We start from the raw sequence: 23271 nt of genomic DNA on the forward strand, positions 1-23271 counted from the left end.
CACTGCAAAAGTGAGATCAGGAAACTTGCTTGATTATCATGAGCACAAATATCTAAATATTCTAAATAAAGTCTATAAATATGCGAAATAAATAAAGCATTGAGATATATTCAGTAGTCTCTGGATCTTGGAAATGATTATTAAGCTGTTTATTAAGAATAAATATTTTTGTCATTATATTTTTATTAATTTTACCCCGCTTCTCTCCTCTATAAATGGAGATGCTCAAAGTAGCTATCATAAAGGCAACCAGACCAATAAAACTGAATTATGTCCAAACAAACCCAGAACAATAAGCAATAATAAAACAATTAAGACTAACCCACAGGGAGAGCAGAGAAACAAAAACTTCATACATAGAAAGATTAAAGGCTTGCTAGAAAGAAGCAGGGATTAAACATGGGCAAGAAGAGAGCTAATCTAGCTTTACAAGGCAAGAAGTTCCACATAGTGGGAGCCACTACAGAAAAAGCCCTTTTGTTCATCCCTGTCAACTGTATGTCAGCAGAAATACAGTTCCTTCTCTCCATGCAGAAAACCATTAGGGAGAAGGCCAGTCTAGAACTCTTCTCCTTGATTCTAGTTTCTTGTTTTTAGGTTTTGGGTTTTTTTTGTATAGAAATAGGACCATTTATATAATGCTTTTCAACAAGAGTTCCCAAAGCGACTTGACTGATTGATTAAGTGCCTTCAAGTCCATGTCGACTCTTAGCAACCACATAGATAGATTCTCTCCAGGGAGATCTGTCTTCAAATTGGCCTTTAAGGTCTCTCAGTGGTGCATTCATTGCTGTCGTAATTCAGTCCATCCACCATGCTGCTGGTCATCCTCTTCTTCTCTTTCCCCAGCATTATGGATTTCTCAAAGGAACTGGGTTTTCACATAATGTATCTGAAGTATGATAGTTTTAGCCTGGTCATTTGTGCCTTGAGTGAAAATTCTGGATTGATTTGTTCTATGATCCATTTGTTTGTTTTCCTGGCTGTCAATGGTATTCTCAAAAGTCTTTTCCAGCACCAAAGTTCAAAAGCATCAATACTTTTTCTATCTTGCTTCCTCAAAGTCCAGCTTTTGTATCCATAGAGTGTCATGGGAAAAACCATTGTCCGAACGATTCTAACCTATGTAGGTATAGACATGGCATGGCATTTAAATATGCTTTCCAAGGCCTTCATTGCAACCCTACTAAGTGCTAGTCTGCACTGCAGTGTATTTCTTGACTGCTGGATCCTTTACTGTCGATGCTCGATCCTAAAAGGCAGAAGCTATCCACCACTTCAGTGTCTTCATTGTTAATTCTGAGGCTGGTTGCTGTACCCATTGTCATTAGTTTAGTCTTTTTGACATTTAATTGTAGTCCCATTTTTTCACTGTGCTGCTTTACTTTCATTACTAAAGTTTGCAGATCATCTGCATTCACAGCTATCAGAGTGGAGTTATCAGTGGAGCACAAATTATTGATGTTTCTTCCTCCAGCTTTAAAACCATGCTCATCTTCTTCCAATCCAGCTTCTCTCAGTATATGTTCAGCATATAAGATGAATAAGGAGAAAGTATACAGCTTTGTCTTACTCCTTTACCGATCTGGAACCAGTATGTTTCACCATGTTCTGTCTGGACTGTGGCTTCCTATCCTGTGTATAGGTTTCTCATGAGAACAATGGGATGTTCTGGGACACCCATTTTCCTAAGGATATTCCACAACTTGACATGGTTGATGCAATCGAAGGCTTTTCTGTAGTCAACAGACCACATATTGACTTCTTTTTGGTATTCTTTGTCTTTCTCAATTATCCAGCGTGCATCAGCAATGATGTCTCTTGTTCCTTATATGTAAAGCAGTTTACATATAAATAAATAAAATGGCTCCCTGTCCCCAAAGAGTTCACAGTCTGAAAAAGAAATGTAATATAGACACTAGCAACAGCAGCTGGAAAGATGCTGTGCTGGGACTGGATATGGCCAATGGCTCTCACCTGCTAAATAAAAAGAATCGCCACTTTTTAAAAGCTACCTCTTTGCTCTGTTAGCAGGGGACAGAAGGCACGTGAATGTCTTCATGCATGACATCCTTCCCTAGGGCAAGACTACACTATGTCATATGTCGTCCTTCAGCTAGCACAAGTCTAGTCTGGATGCTATACAAATGTCTGATTGCCCCCCCCCCCCAATGAGGGATATGAATGTGAACATTAGGATGCCGCTCCACAGCTGCATAATTGTGTGGTGGCTGGTTCATCTAAATCACCCCTCACATGTGACTTAAATACTTTATTAAAGTGTTTAAATCATATGTGAGGGACAGTTGGGACCAAAAGCAACAACAACACCCATGTGATTATGCAAAACAGCAAAAACCAAGATGGGGAGCGAGACATAGCTCTACAATCAAGTGGTGGGCGGGCTAGTCAGACACATCATCTGAAACAGCCCATTTTCAATATCTCTGCAGTCTGCAAAAAACAAAATAGAGGCAGTAGTTTACTATAACCAGGTATCAAATAACATGGAGAGGTCATTCACATGGCCACCTGTGCTACCTGGGCTGGCACTGTCCTACCTGGGTAGACCTGGTTGTGAGAACCACCAAGATCAGTCCTGATCCAGGTGCTCCTCCACCAGGTTTTTTACCCGGGCTAAAAATGAGGTAGGAGAGAGCACACAAACTCTCCTGCCGCACAGACTGGTCATGTGGGTGTAAGGGCTGCCAGCAGCCCTCTTCGGGCTGCCAGTAGCCATTACCACCATAAAGGCTGGAGGAAGGGTGACCATAGCAACCCAGCCTCTGGAATTTCCACAGTGCACTGTGGCGGCTGTGTGGGGAAAGGGAGGGATGATCCCGCCTTCTTTCCAGTCCTCCCGACTCTCAGATAAAATGGTTGTGTGAACGACCTTGGACTGTGCTTAGCAAATAGGGAAAGCTGGAGTATATTATATGTCTTGTTCTGACGTAAAGATTAATATTTATTCCCTTTTAACCATGAATAGGACTGTAGTCCAAATGAATCTTTTTAAAAATTTATACTTATTTCCAACTATTTCCCTGAATTTGAGATTGTGGCATATTATCAAAAACTATTACCGGCTTTCACAACGGGATAACACCTTTTTGTGTGGTTCCTGATCAATAAAAGGGTACAAGTAGGATACAAAGGAAAGAATGGACAAATATTCCCATTTACTTTGAATCCCTCATAGTACACATAGTGGCCAAAATACCAGGCCCAAACACATTTTAAAATGTGTGTGTAAGATCTAACGTGACAGGGAAGTTCAAGGGTCTAAGTTTTCCCTACTCCCTTTCCTACACATCTAGTGCTGCAGACATAAGAATGAATGCTGATTTCTTTCTCTTTACAGCCACACAATACAAAGAAAGGGAATCTATTAGCAGCAATATTTAGTCATATGCTCTACAGCAGAGATTATTCTCTTATGTTATTACAGTTATGCTGTGTACAATTATTAATAGGTAAACAGAGGTAGATAATTTAATGAGCAGACAGCGTTAACTGACATTTACTTACTAATTTAACACATATCAACACACAATTAGCTAGAATCTGGATCTGTTGAAACAACCATCAGAACTGAACTGCTAGAAACAGATTTTACCAATTAATGCAAATCAAGTTAGAAGCATCAAGCTGTATATGATCATGAGCTACCAAACTATAGATAATCAGAACTATTAATATCAGTTTCCTCATTAATTATGCTTCTTTCCTCAAATTTAAAACTGCCAATTATAGCAATTATAAATGAATTTTACAAAGAGTGTCCAAAAGCTGGAATTAGAGTCAAACATCTGGTACTTTGACACCTCATACCAAATGATATTATAACATTTTTTTAAAAATTAGCAAATAGTTGAAGTCACTGTTGCAGGGGTGTAGCTATAATTGAGCAGATGGATTCAAAGAACCCGGGACCCCAGCTCCTTAAGGCCCCCCAGCTCCACCTCTCCCTATTTTCTTCACTATCTCTCTCACTCCGAGGGGCCGCCGGGGAGAGGAGTGAACACGGACCCCCTCTCCCCTAGCTACGCACCTGCCCTGTTGCATCTATTTGAGATGCAATCAAGTACTATGGGTAGGAATATTTAATTAAAGGATAAGAAAGGAGGAACATGTGTTCATGATTTCCATTAATTCAGTCTGTAGACAGGGAGAAGCATAACTGATGTCCACTTACTAAAGAAGACATACAACCATGTAAAGTGCATCTGCCCACATGGCAAGAATTTTTTAAAAAACTCCCATAGTCCAATACCAAGCTGGGAATTGTGGTGAGCAGGAAAATTATCTTCATCATATAAACTGATGCTCACCACATGGCTCTCTCTGCCCATAATATGATGCTGCATTCATGACAAATAAGCATCTGTATTCACCCTGTTTTGAATACAAATATAACTCACAGAAAAGCCTATTTTACTCATAGAGGAAAATATGAAAGATAGCACTTCCCTATAGAAACTTCATCAGTAGCTCTCAAGCAGCAATACCATCTTGGGGACTTCCCCAACCACCAGCGGAACAAGAAGAAGAGGAGTCAAGAGGATGTGCCTGAAGCCAATGACAGCAGCAGTAGCACCTGGAGGATGACCAGAGGGGAACCCAATGAGTTTTAAAAGATGGTCATGGACGTTGTGTCTTGCCTTAGGCAGTGATGAGGCTAAAGGTACCACTGAAAAGATTCAAGGATATAATGGAGCCATCTTGTAACATTCAGCAGCCTGAAAGCTTCTGAAATGACATCCAGCAAGATACCTAGATAATATCAAAGACAGGACTACAATTTCAGGAAGAGACAAGTGAATAAAGTGATCATAAAAAACATTCTTCTTTCTTATGAATAAGGAAGAAATGTCAAATAACTCCCAGCTGCTCTGGGGTTACTGTAGTACTTGGCCTTTTGGCTGGGAAAGCATTCTCTACTAAAGTCAACTTTATCCAAAGTATGGGATAACATCTTCACCAAGATTGTATGGAATATTTGAAGTGATATTAATCAGATCACTGATTAATATCAGGATTGTCAAAACCATGTACAACAAATTTTTCAATGTGAATAAATGTAATAATTCAAACAAATGCGGCATACAGACAATGCTATCATCTTAACATCACAAAAACATGATTCTGAAGGACAGGTCTACATGGAGAACAGGTCTATCAATGGCTACTAGGCCACCTCCAGCCTCAGAGGCAAGATGCCTCTAAATACCAGTTGCAGGGGAGCAACAGCAGGAGAGAGGGCATGTCCTCACCCCTTGCCTGTGGGCTTCTCAGAGGCAGCTGGTGAGCCACTGTGTGAAACAGGTTGCTGGACTAGATGGGCCATCAGCCTAATCCAGCAGGGCTGTTCTAGCTGCAATTCCCCCCCCCTTTTTTTAAAGAATAGAATTACACTCCTACATCTGAGAGATGAGCTATGAAAAATGTATCTATATATTTATTTAAATATTATCAGGCAACAATTAAAATGCTTACTTTTTCATCATCGTCGGTGAAAGGAGCGCCTCCAGGAGTTTTATTTATCGCTTGGGCTACACCAATAATCTCACCCTCGCTGTTTCTTATGGGCATACACAGAAGTGACTTGGTCTTGTATCCTGTCAGTTTGTCAATCTCATCATTAAAGCGGCGGTCCTACCCAAACAGATAAGGAAAATATTAATATTAGAATCTTACGTTTCTCTTAAAACATCCAGCCAACTTGTTGCAACACTTTTATTAGAGATTTCATAGGTGGAATGTACCTCTGATTCCCCCGCCCCTTAAAATTCTCATTCATGAAGGTAGCACCAGGGGAATGATACAAACATTAATTACCTGGATGCAAGTGTCAATTGTTATCCCAGTCCTTGCCTAAGAGGTGATAGGAGCTGTCATTTACCATGCCAACCGCTTCTTTGGTGGGTGAGAAAGGACGTACAAAGTTTAAATGAGTGGTTTATCCTCAAAGAACAAGGTGGAAGTTAAGTTATCCCTCCCTTCCTATCCTTATAGAGAGATATGAGGGTTTATCTTTCACATTCCCACAGGAGGGAATGAAGGGAATGGTACACACAAGTCCAATTTTATGCAAGTCAGAACCAGATGGAACTTACTTAGCCAGTCTTCCCTTCTGCTCTGCTACCTCTCTTATGTGGAGAGAGAAGAAAAGGAATTGGTGCTTAGTTTGCATCCTGCTCAGCATATAGCAGAATGAAAGCTAAGACACACACACACACACACACACACACACACACTGCAATGTCATTATAATTTGTAACACAAATATAATATCTGAAGAAAGCTAAAGAACTAAAGACGTTTCTCAAGCAAATCATTTAAAAACACACACAATTTGTTGTGTGATCAGTCAAAATATAAATCGTTTTTTTAAAGTATCGGCCCCCCTCAGAGGACTGGTGTACCTGCCAACCCCAATTGGCAGACCCAGAAAAATGGCACTCGAAACTCTCAAAACTATTTGAGCTCGAAATGGGGTAGTTTTGTTTCAAGCTTAAAACAGACAGGCCCTTTATATTAAGGGTAATTTGTTTTGAGCTTGAAATACTCAAAATTGCCATTTTGAGCTTGAATCATTTCGAGCTCGAATCAATTTGCACATTTCTAATTCCTAAATACTCGACTGCCAGTTTCCTCATTCCATTCCATTCTTTAAAAAAAACACCCCTTAGATATTCCATATTTCTTTCTTGGCTGGATCAATTTATGTTTCTAAAGTTGGACCTCATTGGATTCCACTCCCCTAGTAGAGATTTACTTATGGAAGATACAAGAACAATGTTACATAATCAAAATTTGTTTTCTTTCCAGGGTAATATAAAAAGGATCCCAAATGACCTTGAATAAGATTGTATCAGCTAACTGAAGGGAAATGAGCATATTTCCCCAATATATTTTCCCCACACTACTGCTATATCACTTTTTCCAAGGTTGTCTTGTCTGGATTTTATACACTACTTTTAAAAAATGTTGATATTTTTCCTTTGGAACAACCAAGTTTGGAAGGTCTTTATATTAAAAAAGAACACAGAAAAACCTTTCCATCTTCATATATGTATCTTTATATATAAAGTTATTGTACATATGAAGTTAGTTAACAAGCTACACATATATATTATCCCCTTATGTTTATTTTATTTCAGAAAAAGAAACTATCGGTAAACCCTTGCTTTAAGCTAACTAAAAACAGATACTAGAGACAGAATCTGATAACTGCTGGATTTTAGTATTCACCAAGTATGTTTTGAAATTGGAAGCAGAATAGTGGGCAGTGGTGAGGTGCTGGTGATTGTGATCAAGAAATATAGAAAATCTGTCTGATCCTCTACATGTGACTGCTGTAGCCCACCTGATGATGAAAGAAAAGCACTCTGCTCATATTCAGTTGTTTCTGTGACTGCACCATGGTATACAAAACCACATTTTGGTTCTAAATTCTGGTAAGCCCTGACTAAAATTAACCCTTGTTTTAAGATACCTAAAAATAGATTTTGATTGATTGATTAAGTGCCGTCAAGTTGGTGTCGACTCTTAGCGACCACAAAGATAGATTCTCTGCAGGATGATCTGTCTTCAACTTGGCCTTTAAGGTCTCTCAGTGGTGTATTTATTGCTGTTGTAATCGAGTCCATCCACATTGCTGCTGGTTGTCCTCTTCTTCTCTTTCCTTCAACTTTTGCCAGCATTATGGACTTCTCAAGAGAGCTGGGTCTTCGCATAATATGTCCGAAGTATGATAGTTTGAGCCTGGTCATTTGTGCCTTGAGTGAAAATTCTGGATTGATTTATTCTATGATCCATTTGTTTGTTTTCCTGGCTGTCCATGGTCTTCTCCAGCACCAAACATCAAAAGCATCAATGCTTTTTCTATCTTGCTTCTTCAAAGTCCAGATTTCATATCCATAGAGTGTCATGGGGCAAACCATTATCCGAACGATTCTAATCTTTGTAGGTATAGATACATCATGGCATCTAAATATCCTTTCCAAGGCCTTCATTGCAACCCTACCAAGTGCTAGTCTGCAGCGTATTTCTTGACTGCTGGATCCTTTACTGTTGATGGTTGATCCTAAAAGGCAGAAGCTATCCACCACTTCAATGTCTTCATTGTCAATTCTGAGGCTGGTTGCTGTACCCGTTGTCATTAGTTTAGTCTTCTTTACATTTAGTCCTAGTCCCATTTTTTCACTGTGCTCCTTGACTTTCATTACTAGAGCTTGCAGATCATCCACATTCTCAGCTATCAATGTGGTGTCATCAGGATGTTTCTCCCTCCAACTTTAAAACCACGCTCATCTTCTTCCAATCCAGCTTCTCTCAGTATATGCTCAACATATCAGTTGAATAAAGAAGGAGAAAGTATACAGCCTTGTCTTACTCCTTTGTCGATCTGGAACCAGTCTGTTTCACCATGTCCCATCTGGACTGTGGCTTCCTGTCCTGTGTATAGATTTCTCATGAGAACAATGAGATGTTCTGGGACACCCATTTTCCTAAGGATGTTCCACAACTTGACGTGGTTGACGCAATCGAAGGCTTTTCTGTAGTCAATAAAGCACATTTTGACTTCTTTGTGTTATCCTTTGGCTTTCTCAATTATCCAGCGAGCATCAGCAATGGTGCCTCTTGTTTCTTGGCCTTTTCTGAAACCAGCTTGGACATCCAGCATTTTCCATTCCACATAGGGCTGTGGAATGAACACATAATCTGTGTTGGATGATCCTGACCATTATTTTGCTAGCATGTGAAATTAAGGATATTGTGCAGTGGTTTGCGCAATCTCTTGAGTCTCCTTTCTTTGGTATGGGTATGTACACTGACCTCTTTCAATCTGTTGGCCCCTGTGTTGTTCTCCAAATTTGCTGGCATAGTTTGGTTAGAGCCTTGACTGATTCGTCTTCCGTTGCCTGCCATATTTCTGTAGCTATTCTATCAATTTCTGTAGCATTCCAACTTGGTAATGACCGGAGGAGTGCTGATCTAATTTCATCTTCCCATACTAGAGGTTCTTGCAAGTAGAGAATATCTTCTAGAGTATCTTGGATGTTGACCTCCTTGCTGTACAGATTTTCAGTATACTCCTTCCATCTCTGTTTGATCTTCTCTGAATCAGTTACTATCTGTCCTTTGGCATCCCTTAACATACCAATTTGAGGTTGGAACCTCTCTCTGAGTTCAGAGATCTTTTGGAAAACTTGCCCTGTTTTTCCGTATCTGTTTCCAGCCTCAAGGTCTTTACAGACGTCATTGTAGTACTGTTCCTTGTCTCTTTTAACAGCTTTCTGAAATTCCCTATTAAGTTCCTTCCTGGGGTCTTAATTTTTCTTGACTTTGGCTTCTCTCCTCTTCTTGGCAATTTCCATTGTCTGTTCTGACATGCATTTTGCTTTCATCTGTTTCTTAGTCTTTGGCAGTCTCTTTTCACATTTGTCCTTAACAATTTATTTGATTTCATTCCACCATTCCTCTGGTTCCCTATCAAAGAGGTTCAGAACTTCAGAGTGGTTCCTGATGTTCTTGAAAATTGTGGGTACATTCTCAAGATCATATCGTAGAAGCTGGATAGCTTTATTTTTCTGCTTTAAATTGACTTGGAACTTGCACATGAGCAGTTTGCTTTCTGTTCCACAGTCAGCCCCCAGCCATGTCTTTGCTGTTATAACTGAGCTCTTCCACCTCCTTGCACCAATAATGTAATCAATTTTATTTCTATGTACTTCATCTCGTGATGTCCATGTGTATAGGCACCGCTTTGGTTGTTCGAAAAATGTGTTAGCAATGAAGAGATCATTGGCTTGGCAGGAACTAATAAGCTGTTCTCCTGCTTTGCTTCCGTTTCCTAGGCCATATAGGCCGACTGTGTTTTCCTCCTTACCTTTTCCAATTTTGGCATTCCAGTCTTCAACCACCAGCATCACATCTTGCTTGCATGTTCTGTCAATTTCAGACTGGACTTGAGCATAAAATTCATCAACTTCCTCTTCTTTTGCATCAGTCATTGGGGCATAGACTTGAAGAACTGTCATGTTAAAGGGTTGCCCACGAAATCTAATTGATATTAGTTGGTCACTGACCGCATTGTACCAAAGTACTGCCATTGCTGTATCCTTCCTGACTATGAAAGCAACACCATTCCTCCTTTGGTTTTCGTGTTCAGAGTAGTGAACGGTATGATTTCCTGACTGAAAGTGTCCCATTCCAGTCCATTGTAATTCACTGATGCCCATGATGTCAATCTGTAGTTGATTCATTTCATCTTTCACTGTGTCGAGCTTTCCCATATTCATGCTTCTTACGTCCCATGTTCCCATTGTAATTCTGTCTTTGCAGCTTCAGATTTTCTTTTCCCTCCCGGCAACATTAGCTGCTAGACATCCAAAGGGCTTTAGTCTAACGGCGTCATAAACACCATTGGTACTCTGAGAGATCCTCAGCTCTTCCTCAGTAGCATGTTGAGTGCCATCTGACCTGAGGGGCCCATCATCCGGCACTACATTGACAATCATTCTATTTTGTCTATCCATGTAGTTTTCTTGGTAAAATACAGGAGTGGTTTACCATTGCCTTCTCCTGTGTATTATGAAATGATGCCTTTGTTGTTGTCACTGAAGTGATCATCCGCCCAGATACAAAATTTGGAGACAAAATCTGATAACTGCTGGATTTTAGGATTTCCCAAGTGGGATTCTCATGGCACACTTTTCTATGAATAAGCCCTATTGAAATTAATGGGACTTATATTTTTTTATATAAGATATGCATAGGTTTGTGCTTCTGTTTAGCTTCTCTGGCCCAGCATGCCCCAATGTAATAAAAATTTGAGACTCTTAGTACAAGAGACTATTGTACTATGTTAATTTATTACAAAGTTATTTATAACTCTCTAGAGAGATGCCTTGACAGAAAATTCCAGAGGAGAGTCCGTTTGCCAGCTAATCTTGAAGAAAAAAGAGACAACAAGCTTATATTTCTCTCCTAAAGAAGATATCAAGCAAGGAATCACAGCAAGGAGAGAAGGGGGGGGGGGGAGAGAGCGAGCCAGGAAAACAAAGGGGGAAGAAGAAGCTAATTAAGTTTGTTAGGGCTGATAATTTTGATTTCTGGCTGACTGGAAGCATTTGTGTGTTTGTCAAAGGAGCCTGAATGGGGGATTCATTCCAGATGAGTGGCATTCCAGCTTGTGGGAGGGGTCACATTCCTAAGGAGAGTCAGTTTGCCTGCTGATCTTGAATACAAGGCTCAGACCAGAGGATCTTTTGCTAACAAGAGTTTGCAAACATATATCGAATGAGTTTTGCAGGAGTTTAGCGGGAGATTGGTGGGGGACTCTCTGGGGAGGCACACAAGTGGTCCCCCTTCATCACAGAGGATACACCCAGGGCAAGAATAAGATGAGGACTACCTGAGTTTTGTAATTTTCTTGGAGGACAAGCTTAAAACCTTTAACAAGCTGACAACTGCACCCAGTACATAGCTTTACATGAACAAGCCCTATATATTCTAAACAGCCAATCAAACCAGTTATGAAGGTAGAATGCCAACAGGGGATAGGGTGCTTCCCAGGATATTGCACAGAGTGTCGCATGTATGACTGTCTGCCCGAGGGGCAGAAGTTCTGGGTGTGCACTCGTAGCAAAGAGCTCCTGGCTCTTAAGGAACAGGTTTGCTCTCTTGAAGCCAAGGTGGCTGACCTGGAGAAGCTCAGGGAGGCAGAGAGATGTCTGGATGAGACCCTCAGGGTGTAATAGAGGCATCCCACTCCCAGGATGACAGAGCTTCTGCTGTCATGGAGAGTAAAGGCCTCCGGCAGGGGCGTAACTAATGGTAGGGCAGGCAGGGCACGTGCCCTAGGTGCCACTTGGTAGGGGGCGCCAAAAAGTGCCATTAAAAAATTATTTTTTTTAAAAAAAATTATTTAATGACAGCGCCAGCGCAGCAACAGTCTGCCCTTTGCGCAAAGGAGCGTGTGGCGGCCCCTCCCCCATGAGCGGTCCTGGAGGGCCCCCCCCATTGCCTGGCTCCGGCTGGCTGCTGGGCGCCACGGGGTCCTTGACTTGCCGCGGTGGATGTAACACAGAGCCGCGGCGGATGTAACACAGATGCTGAGGCCTGCCGTTCGGCCTGGCGCCGCCCACAGCCATCCCTCGCCTCGGAGGAGTCGGAGGACACACGGCAGCAGGCAGAGGGACAAAAAAACTTTAGGCGCCCGCAGCGGTGCCGCAGCAAATGTAACACAGGTGCCGCAGCGGATGTAACACGGAGCCCGACGCCGAGGCCTGCCATTCGGCCCGGCGTCGCTTCTGAACTGCAAGGCGCGCCTGCGCGCCAAAGCTTGAAACTGCGCAGGCGCGCCTTGCAGTTCAGAAGCGACGCCGGGCCGAACAGCAGGCCTCGGCGTCGGGCTCTGTGTTACATCCACCGCGGCTCTGTGTTACATCCGCCGTGGCACCACCGCGGGCGCCTAAAGGTTTTTGTCCCTCTGCCTGCTGCCGTGTGTCCTCCGACTCCTCCGAGGCGAGGGATGGCTGTGTGTGGCGCTGGGCCAAACGGCAGGCTTCGGCGTCTGTGTTACATCCGCCGTGGCTCTGTGTTACATCTGCCGCGGCAAGTCAAGGACCTTGCTTGCCACTTGCTCACCCCCGCTCCTGCCCCATCTCAATTGGTTAGCGATGCCGGGCCACACGGCAGACCTTGGTGTTGCTCTGGTGGTGGCCACCGCTATGGGGACGAGTCCGGACTCCGCTTGCTCCCCCGCCGCCCACAGCCATCCCTTCGCCTCAGAGGACACACATTTGTGGCATTTATTATTATTTTTATTACATTATTATTACTACTATTTTATTTTATACTACTACTATTTTATTACTATAAAATACTACCGCCCTATCCATCCAAAGGCTCTGGGCGCTTGGGGGGGCGGGGGGGGCGCGCAATTTCAGTGTTTGCCCTGGGCGCCGTTTTCCCTAGTTACGTCTCTGGCCTCCGGGAAGGAGTACATCAGTCTGAGGAAGAGTGAAACACTCCTTTAGTAAGGACCCCTTCCTTTGGTGATGTACCATATCCTCTCGCACAGAGGATACTCTGCCAGGGGGTGGGGGCCTCTTAGTAGTGAGTGATTCTATCATTGGGGCATAGAGAGATGGGTCTGTGACCCATGTGTAGACCGCATGGTGATTGGCCTGCCTGGTGTGAAGGTTGCAGATGCCACACTGCATCTAGCTAAGCTGTTAGGCAGTGCTGGGGAGGAGTCAGCTGTCGTGGTGCATGTTGGCAACAACGATGATGGGAAATGCAGTTGGGAGATCCCAGAAGCCAAATTTAGGCTGCTAGGAAGCATGCTGATGTCCAGAATCCCCAAGTATGCAGGGACAGTGAGACAGGTAGAGCTGAGGTGCCTCAATGTGTGGATTAGACGGTGGTGCTGGGAGGAAGGGTTTAGATTTGTTAGGGTCTGGGATACATTTTGGGGCAGGCGAAGCCTGTACAAAAGGGACAGGTTCCACTTGAACCAATATGGAACCAGCCTGCTGTCACTTAAAATTAAAAAGGTTATAGAACACCTTTTGAATTGATGCCTGGGGGTTTGCTGACAGGAACTGGAAGGTATCTGGTTCAGCCAGCAAAATCCCCTAAGGTGTGGTATGCACATGTTTCAGATAAACCAGAAGGGGACAGAGTACAGCCAGGAGATGAGCAGAAGGAAACACAAGACAACTTACCAAAAAGTTCAAAGGCTGGTAAGGGGGATAGCATATGCCAACACCAGGTGTATAGGTGTCTATATAACAATGTCAGAAGCCTTCGAGCAAAGATGGTTGAGCTGGAGTGCTTGATTATATAGAGTGGGTGTAACTGAAACCTGGTGGAACAGTGAGAACCAGTGGGACACAGTTATTCCTGGATATAAACTCTAAAGAAGGGACAGGGAGGGGAGGACTGGGAGAGGAGTAGCATGGTATATCAAAGAAGAGATAAAGTCCAACAAGCTAGAAAACCTAGGTGGATTGGAGTCCTCCACAGAATCATTATGGGTAACATTTCGAGGACTGGAAAGAAATGTGTTACTAGGAACATACTATTGCCCTCAGGATCACAACGCTGAGAGTGACCTGGAGTTGGAGAAGCAAATAAAAGAGGCATCAAAGAGAGACATGGCAGTAATAATGGGTGACTTCAACTACCCACACATAGTCTAGGTAAATGAACATTCAGTTAATGAAAGAGAAGCTAAATTTCTAGACATGCTAAATGACTGTGCCTTAGAACAGTTAGTCGCGGAACCAACCAGAGGGATGGAAATCTTGGAATTAATCTTGAGTGGTGTCCAGGACCTAGTATGAGATGTCAGAGTTGCAGAACCATGAAGCAACAGTGACCATAGTGTGATCCAATTCAGCATATATGCAAGTGGATAATTGTCAAGGAAGTTCAACACAGATATGTTGGATGTCAGGAGAGGACACTTCTCAAAAATGAGGGGACTGGTAAAAAGGATGCTGAAAGGGAAAGTTAGGAGGGTCAAATCACTCCAGAAAGCATGGAACATATTTAAAACCATTGTACTAGAAACTCAATTGGAATGTATACCAGGAAGGAGGAAAGGTACCACCAAGTTCAGGAGGATGCCAGCATGGCTAACAAGTAGAGTCAGGGAAGCTATTATTATTATTTCTTGTTTACACAGTCAGACAGGTGTTATTGACTGGTTTGTTTTATCCAGACATCGACTCCTTCCCAAGGACCTGGGATGGCTGAATTTTATCATCAATACTGTTGGTTATTATAGATATCGTCGCAGAATATAGGCTGTTCCCAGTAAAGTTGCTTTTTATAATTGGCTGATGGTAATTTCTGTGGCACCTATGGTGTTGAGGTGTTCTTCAAGTTGTTTTGGAATTGCATCTAGGGTGCCAGTTACCACTGGGATTATTTTGGTCTTTTTCTGACACAGCCTTTCAATTTCAATTTGTAGATCTTTGTATTTTGTGATTTTTTCTATTTCTTTTTCTTCTATTCTGCTATCCCCTGGTATTGCTATGTAGATTATTTTCACTTGTTTTTCTTTCTTCTCAACTACAGTTATATCTGGTGTATTGTGTGGCAGATGTTTGTCTGTTTGTAGTTGGAAGTCCCATAATATTTTTGCATCTTCATTTTCTACAACTTTTTCAATTTTATGGTCCCACCAATGTTTGGCTACAGGTAGCTTGTATTTTTTGCAGATGTTCCAGTGTATCATCCCTGCTACCTTGTCATGCCTTTGTTTGTAGTCAGTCTGTGCGATCTTTTTACAACAGCTGATTAGGTGGTCCACTGTTTCATCTGCTTCTTTACAAAGGCGGCACTTGCTGTTTGTTGTGGATTTTTCTACTTTTGCTCTTATTGCATTTGTTTTTAGTGCCTGTTCTTGTGCAGCCAGTATTAAACCCTCTGTTTCTTTCTTCAAGTTGCCACTCTTAAGCCATTGCCAGGTCTTGGTGATGTTTGATTTTCCACTTATATTGTACAAATATTGACCATGCAGTGGCTTATTTTTCCATTTTTCTGCTCGGTTCTTGACTTGTTCTTTCTTGTAGGCCTGCTTTTTCATTGCTGTTGAACAGTTTCCCATTATTGACCATTTTAAGTGCATCTTCTTCACTGTCTTTTATATATTCTGCAAGGCCTCTTTTCTCCTCCTCTACTGTTTGATGGACTTGCAGCATTCCTCTTCCACCTGAGCTGCGAGGGAGTTATAGCCTATCTACATCACTGTGGGGGTGCAGAGCATGATTGATGGTCATGATTTTCCTGGTCTTACGATCTAGCGTCTCTAGCTCTGCCTGGGTCCAGTCTATTATTCCTGCAATGTATCTGATAACAGGTATAGCCCAGGTGTTTATGGCTTGTATGGCGTTCCCGCCATTGAGTTTGGACTTGAGGATTTTTCTAACTCTCCTGATGTATTCACTTCCAATCTTTCTTTTAACTTCAGCATGTGCGATGTTATCAGCCTGGAGAATGCCCAGGTATTTGTAATGTTCTTTCTCCTCCAGGTTCTTGATGTTGCTTCCATTGGGCAGTTCTATTCCTTCTGTTTTTCTTATTTTCCCTCTGTTCATTATTAATGCAGCACACTTGTCTAGTCCAAACTCCATTGCTATATCGCTACTGAATATACGGACAGTGTTTAGCAGTGATTCGATTTCTGACTGGGACTTTCCATACAACTTCAGATCGTCCATGTACAGCAGATGGTTGATTTTACTTGATGTTTTAGATGTTTGGTATCAGAGGCCTGTTTTGTTTAGTATTTATGAAAGTGGAGTCATGGCGATTACAAACAACAGAGGGGATAGTGAGTCCCCTTGGAAAATACCTCTTCTAATGCTAACCTGTCCAATTGTCTCGCCATTGATTGTTAACTGTGTACTCCACATGCTCATTGCTTTTTTAAATAAATATCTGAATGTTTTTGCTGACACCAGTTGTTTCTAAACATTTTAGTATCCATGTGTGAGGCAATGAATCGAAGGCTTTCTTGTAGTCAATCCATGCAACACTTAGATTGGTTTTTCTTCTCTTGCACTTTTCTAAAATCATTTTGTCAATCAGCAGCTGGTCTTTTGGGCCTCTGGTGTTCGGGCAATTTCCTTTCTCTTCAACTGGAAGCTGTTTGTTAGTTAATAAGTGTTGCATCACTTCATCTGCTATTATTCCAGTTAATAATTTGAACATGGTTGGCAGGCAGGTTATTGGTCTATAATTACTTGGAACTGCACCTTTTGCTGGGTCTTTCATGATGAGATGAGTTTTCCCAGTTGTTAGCCATTGTTCAATATCACCTCCTTGCAAAATGTGATTGAACTGTTTTGATAGTTGTTTATGAAGGCTTGTTAGGTGTTTAAGCCAAAAGCCATGCAGTTCATCGTTGCCTGGTACAGACCAATTTTTAATTTTCTTTGCTCTTTCACTTATTAATTCTGGTGTTATTATTAGATCTTGCATTTGTTGGTTACATTTTTCGACCTCTTTTACCCAGCCTGCTTTTTTATTATAATCTATTGGATTGGCCCATAATTTCCCCCAGAATTGCACTGTTTTCTTCTTTATTTGGTGTTTCTACGTTTCTTGCAGTTTCTCCTTCTATGCTTTGGTAGAAATGTCTCTGATTCAACTGGAATTGGAGATTCTGCCTGTGTTGTGTGATTCTGGCTACGTATCTGCTAATCTTCTTTGACACTGCTGTTATTTGCTCCTTTATTATTTCCAGGACTTCTCTAATTTTCCTTGAATCTAGGTGGTATTTTTGGATCAGATACTGTTTGGTGTTTTCATTCTTCAGCTTCTTGTCTTTCATATCTTTCAATTTACTAGCATCTGATCTAAGCCTGGTGATTTTATTTTCTATTCTAATCTTCCATTTAGGTGATGTACTATTTTCCTTTTTTACAGGTCCACTGATCTTATATCCAAGCTCTTGTGTTGTTATTGTTGCTGCACTGTACATTAGTTGGTTTGTTTCTTGCAAATTATTGGTTGTTATTTCTGCAAGTGCAGCATTGACATCTTTTAATACCTGAGCAAGTTGTTTTTTGGCAGCTGTTTTTAGAGCTGGAAGTCGAACCCTGGTGGTTGTTTGGTTCATGTGCTCAGTTATTTTTTGCTTTAGTTCTTGTTGCTTTTCTGTTAAATGGCATCCGGGTTTTTGAGGGCGGCAGGGGGATTGGGGGTGGCAGAGGGATTAAAGGGGGCGGCCGCCGGCCAAGCTGGGTTTGAAGGGGGCGGTTTTTAGTTCTTAACGGAGCCAAGTGGGGATTGAAGCGGGCGGCAGGGAGGTATCCTGCCGCCCGATTGCTCAAGTATATATGGCGTCATTGTTGGGAGGAGTAAGTAAGCCCCCCCCCGCCCTTAATGGAACCCCCCATCCAAAACTTGCCGAACCGAACCGCCCGTGTCTGGACCGGTCCGGAGGCCTGTAGAATGGCCTCCGGACCGGTCCGTGCACATCCCTATTTAGCAGCTGAAGAACTCAGCCAGTTTGAGGTGACTAGGGAAGATATCCTAAACTGTCTTGAAAAACTAAAAATTAACAAATCGCCAGGGCCAGATAGCATCCATGCAAGAGTTTTTGAAGGAACTCAAATGTGAAATTGCTGATCTCCTAACAAAAATATGTAACTTGTCCCTATAATCAGGCTCTGTAGCAGAGGATTGGAAAGTAGCCACTGTAACTCTTATTTTCAAAAAGGTATCCAGGGTGGATCTGGATTACATGGCGGTCAGCTTAATTTCCATGCCGGGTATAGCATAGAGATGTGCACGGTCCGGACCAGTCCGAACCGGCACCGAAGGGGGGCCCTTTCTTTTAGGGCGGGAGGGCTTTCTTACCCCTCCCACCTCTTCACCCCCTCCAGCGCCCGTATTTAACCAAATAACGGGGCGCTGGAAACCAGCCGCCCCCGCCCCCGCCCCCGCCCCCCCAGCAGATTCACATGGAAAAGTGACCATACCCCTGCCGCCGTCGCCCGCCCGCCCTCCCAGCTGCCCGCCCGTCCTCCCTCCCAGCTGCCCGCCCGCCCACCCGCCCAAGTCCTTACCCAAAGCTGCGGGAGTAAACAAGAGGAGCTCCCGGACAGAGCTCCTCTCGTTAGAAAGGCCTGATGTAGAATGAAGGTGCTTTGCGCGCGCGTGCATGCGCGCGCCACAAAGGACGCCGGAGGCCCGGTCTACCCGCCGGGAAAAGGCCGGGTAGACCGGGCCTCCGATCGCCGGAGGCCCGGTCTACCCGGCCTTTTCCCGGCGGGTAGACCAGGCCTCCGGTGTCCTTTGTGGCACGCACATGCGCGCGTGCGCAAAGCGCCTTCATTCTACATCAGGCCTTTCTAACGAGAGGAGCTCTGTCCGGGAGCTCCTCTCGTTTACTCCCGCAGCTTTGGGTAAGGACTTGGGCGGGTGGGTGGGCGGGCGGGCAGCTGGGAGGGAGGACGGGCGGGCAGCTGGGAGGGCGGGCGGGCGGGCGACGGCGGCAGGGGTATGGTCACTTTTCCATGTGAATCTGCTGAGGGGGGGCGGCGGGGGCGGCTGGTTTCCAGCGCCCCATTATTTGGTTAAATATGGGCGCTGGAGGGGGTGAAGAGGCGGGAGGGGTAAGAAAGCCCTCCCGCCCTTAAAGTTATACCCCCCACCCGGACCCGGACCAGCAAGGGCCGAACCGGTCCAGCAGTTCGGCCATTCCTTAGAATGGCCGCCGGACCGGTTCGGACTCACCCCTAGTATAGCATGGTGCCAGGTAAAGCATGATGGAAAGCATACTTAAGGGCAGAATTGTTAAATATATAGAAGAAAAGGCCTTGCTGAAGGAGAAGCAGCATGGCTTCTGCAAGGGCAAGTCTTGCCTCACTAAACATTTGGAGTCCTTTGAGAGTGTCAACAGGCATGTGGATAAAGGTGATCTGGTTGACATAGTATACTCGAGCTTCCAAAAAGCTTTTGACAAAAAGCTTTTGCTCTTGAATAAATTTAGCTGTCATGGGATAAGGGGACAGGTTCATGTGTGGATCAGTAACTGACTGAAGGACAGGAAACAGAAGGTAGGAATAAATGGAGGTAGGTAGGATGTGGCATCCCCCAGTGATTGCTACTGGGACCAGTGCTCTTGTTCATAAATGATCTATAAGTTGGGGTAAGCAGCAAATTGGCCAAATTTGCAGATGACACTAAACTATTTAGGGTAGTTAAATCCAAAACAGATTGTGAAGAGCTGCAAAAAGATCTCTCCAAACTTGTTGAGTGGGCGACAAAATGGCAAATGCAGTTCAATGTAAGCAAGTGTAAAGCGATGCATATTGGGGCAAAAAACACCAACTTCACATATACGCTGATGGGATCTGAGCTGACAGTGACTGACCAGGAGAGAGATCCTGGGGTAGTGGTGGACAGCTCACTGAAAGTGTTGGCTGAAAGTGTTGGCTCAGTGCGTGACAGCTATGAAAAAGGCTAACTCCATGATAGGAGTCATTAGTTAAGAGATTGAAAATAAAAATGCTAATATTATAATACCCTTATACAAATCTATGGTGTGGCCACATCTGGAGTATTGTGTACAGCTTTGGTCACCATATTCTAAGAAGGATATTGTAGAACTAGAAAAGGTGCAGAAGAGGGCAACCAAGATTATCAGGGGCCTGGAGCACAGGATGCTGGACTAGATAGGCCTTGGGCCTGACCCAGCAAGGCTGTTCTTATGAATATTATTAATTCCTGTAGACGGTCCAGGGGGGTGCGTGGGGATGTGGCAAGCCACACCTCCCCTGAAGCACCTGATTGGGCAGTGGGAATTTCATATGCAGATAAGGAGGAGGAGCCTGTGATGGTTAAGGTCAGTTGGAATGCAACTGTTTCTGGTCGGAAGATGTTCTGTCAGCAGCCTGAGGGGAATGAGCAGCCATGGCAGCATTGGCAGCAAGGAAGGGCCCTGTCAACCACTGCTGCTGTTTGGGGCTACCGAGGCCATTGTCAGAGGGAGGCAGGCAGGCAAGGGATGGGCCCAGGCCTCTCAGCGGCCTGAGGGGAACGAGTAGCCATGGTGGTGGCAGGAGCGAGGAACAGCCTGGTCAAACACTGCTGCTGCTGCTGTTCCTGTGGGGAGGAGCAGGAGTGGGACTCAGGTGAGGGTGGGGAGGTCTCTGGGGCTGCAGCTTGGCCAATAGGCAGCAGCAATGCTGCAGTCATGACCAAGAGGGTTGAGGGGGGTAGAAGCAACGGGATAGAGAAGAACAAGCAGGTGTGCAGCTCAAGTGAGGAAGGGGAAATCTCTGAGGTGAGGGGGGCTGTGGCAGGGGGTGAGGGGAGCAATCAAGTACCAGCGCACAGATGCTCTAGAGGAGGGATTCTTAACGTTGGGCCCCAAATGTTACTGGACTTCAACTCCCATAATCCCCAGTTCCAGTGGCCTTTGGTTGGGGATTATGGGAGTTGAAGTCCAATAACATCTGGGGACCCAACACTGAGAAACCTGGCTCTAGAGCGCACGAGAATTCCAGCACTGAAGCGGAGAGAAATAATGGCGGCCGCCAGGAGGTAGAGGTGGAGGGCCAGCAGGCAAAGCCTCACGGACTGGAAGAGGTGGGCAAATGGCAGGCGAAGCCCCGCCGGTCAGAAGGAGGAGGAGGGAGGCAGGACTGCCTAGCCCTGGCCCACCCGCTGGGGTGAGGCAGTGGTGGCAGCAGGCCCTGGCTCGGCCACATGGAGGAAGCAGCGGAGGGCCAGCCTAGCCTGGCTGTCAGTGGTGAGACGGCCTGGTCTGGGAGAATGGTGGCGAGGGGAGCAGCCAGTTGGCCAGCCAGAAAGCCAGGCATGCCGGCATGCGGCGTGGGGTGGCTGGGCCTAACTAGAGGTGCAGATACTCTGCGCCCGGGCCCATTAGTCTTTTTAAAATTGTGTAGAAATGTTTTAAGTAAACAAGGCACAGTTCTTAAGTTCTGAAACAGACTGCAGAGTGGGCTAAATGGTATGGCCTTTCCCAGAAGTATCTGCTTCCCTCTTTTTAATTGCATCCAATCTGAGGAAAGGGTTCCATGTAATTCAAAAGTTCACAACACACAGTGAACCGTAATCCATTGTTATTAAGTTAAGTGATATTGTTAGATTTTCTTGAACTTTTTTGCTTTTCTTCAAGCACACAATCTCCCCCCCCCTCTCTCTCTCTCTCTCACACACACACACACACACACACACACACACACACACACACACACATTCACAGCTTTGTCATTATATTATAAGTTTTTATATATTTTATATATTGGGTTTTATTTGCACCCCAAGAGGATACTTAATGTTATTTGTTTCTACAAGACTGCTACATTGTGATAACAGACAAAGCAAACCTTCTCTTTAGTTACTTATGCTAAAGCTTTTTTAAAAGTGCCTAAGATTAATGATGTTTAATAATGCTACCCAGGGTCTGACTCTGCATGGTGCTCAGAGCTTCCTACAATATGCTGAGGACTCTCAAACCAATCTCTGACAGTGAACAGGGCCCCATTACACATGAAATGTGTGTTCAGTACCAGGTAAAAGTATGCTTTCAAAGTAGGTTGTTTTATACTTTAGCTGCTTCCCTCACAGACATAAAGAAATATTATGTAGATCTAACTAAAGGTTTATTAGAAACAATCTTCTCCTTTCCCTGAGTCCACACTCTCTACAGGATCTCCACTGGGACAAACATCTCCACAACATATCATAACAGATTACTAGATAGAATACAACACATCCCTCCCTTTATAACAACCAGATTTGAATTAATTTAAAAGTCAGTGACAAAGTCTTGAAGTCTTTTAGTTGGTCTCCTGTTGTACACACTTCTCGTAATTATTGGGTTCTCTGGCACAGGAGCTGTTAGTGATGTTTTTTCTGGTACAGAGGATTGTCCATCACCTTCATCAGCCCCCTCTGTGAGGTCAAAATTGGAGGCAAGATCAAATTCTTCTATCAAGATCAGACTCCCTTCACTCTTGTCTCATAGTAAGCATGCTGGAAAGTCTAGGACTCTTCCATTTCTTTCCATCATCCAATATGACAGAATCTTCTCGGATTTTGATTTAAAAAATTGGTCCAGAATATTGGGAACATCCCTTTCTCACTTTATAAGGCAGTCATATTTGAACAAAGTACCCAACCTGAAATGTTTGCTGTTTTGCACCCCATTTCTGATGCATATACAATCTGCATTTTTGTTGCTTCTCCCTTACCCGATCACAAATCTCTGCATCCTCAAAGTGAGATGGCATGGAAAGTCCTATCAGTTGTTGCCATTGGATAAGTTTGTTGGTAGCTTTGTCCTCTCAGTAGTTCAAAAGGTGATTTTCCTGTAGTAGAATGGGGAGAAGTTAGATAAGCAAATAGTGTTTCGCAGATTGCCTCTTTCCAGGGTTGTTGTTGTGTAGTAGCCAGCTGTAAACTTTCCTTCACTAATCCTTTCCACTAAGCCCTCCCCTCAAGGATGGTACAGGGAAAGAGTCTTGTGTTTTATCCCATGGTTATGCAAGCATTGCTCCATTTCAAATGAGGTAAGCTGTGTCCCATTGCCAGTCACTAGTTCTTTAGGAAGACCTTCCATCACAAAAACTGCAGCCATGATCACCTTGTTTGTAGTCACCTTGTTTGTCAGCAAATGAAACTTCTGGCCACCTGGAATAGTAATCCAGAATCCTTATAACAAATTTTTGTTTTTCAGGTTGGTTATCAAAAGGCCTCATTATATCC

General features: G+C 43.8%; 1 protein-coding gene across 9 annotated transcripts in view; it reads right to left on the reverse strand.

Moving 5' to 3' along the window:
• Positions 1–23271, reverse strand: part of PDE11A (phosphodiesterase 11A) — a 299742-nt gene that overhangs the window by 237194 nt on the left and 39277 nt on the right. For all 9 annotated transcript variants that reach the window (XR_008310873.1, XR_008310875.1, XR_008310874.1 and 6 more), the window contains exon 2: positions 5497–5655. Coding sequence is in view for 3 of the 9 variants with exons in the window: in XM_053268425.1 (XP_053124400.1) it covers positions 5497–5655 (159 nt within the window). In the remaining 6 variants the exon portion in view is untranslated. The remainder of the gene's footprint in view (positions 1–5496; positions 5656–23271) is intronic.

This window comes from Hemicordylus capensis, chromosome 1, assembly GCF_027244095.1.
Source record: "Hemicordylus capensis ecotype Gifberg chromosome 1, rHemCap1.1.pri, whole genome shotgun sequence".
In the NCBI taxonomy this organism is placed as follows: domain Eukaryota; kingdom Metazoa; phylum Chordata; class Lepidosauria; order Squamata; family Cordylidae; genus Hemicordylus; species Hemicordylus capensis.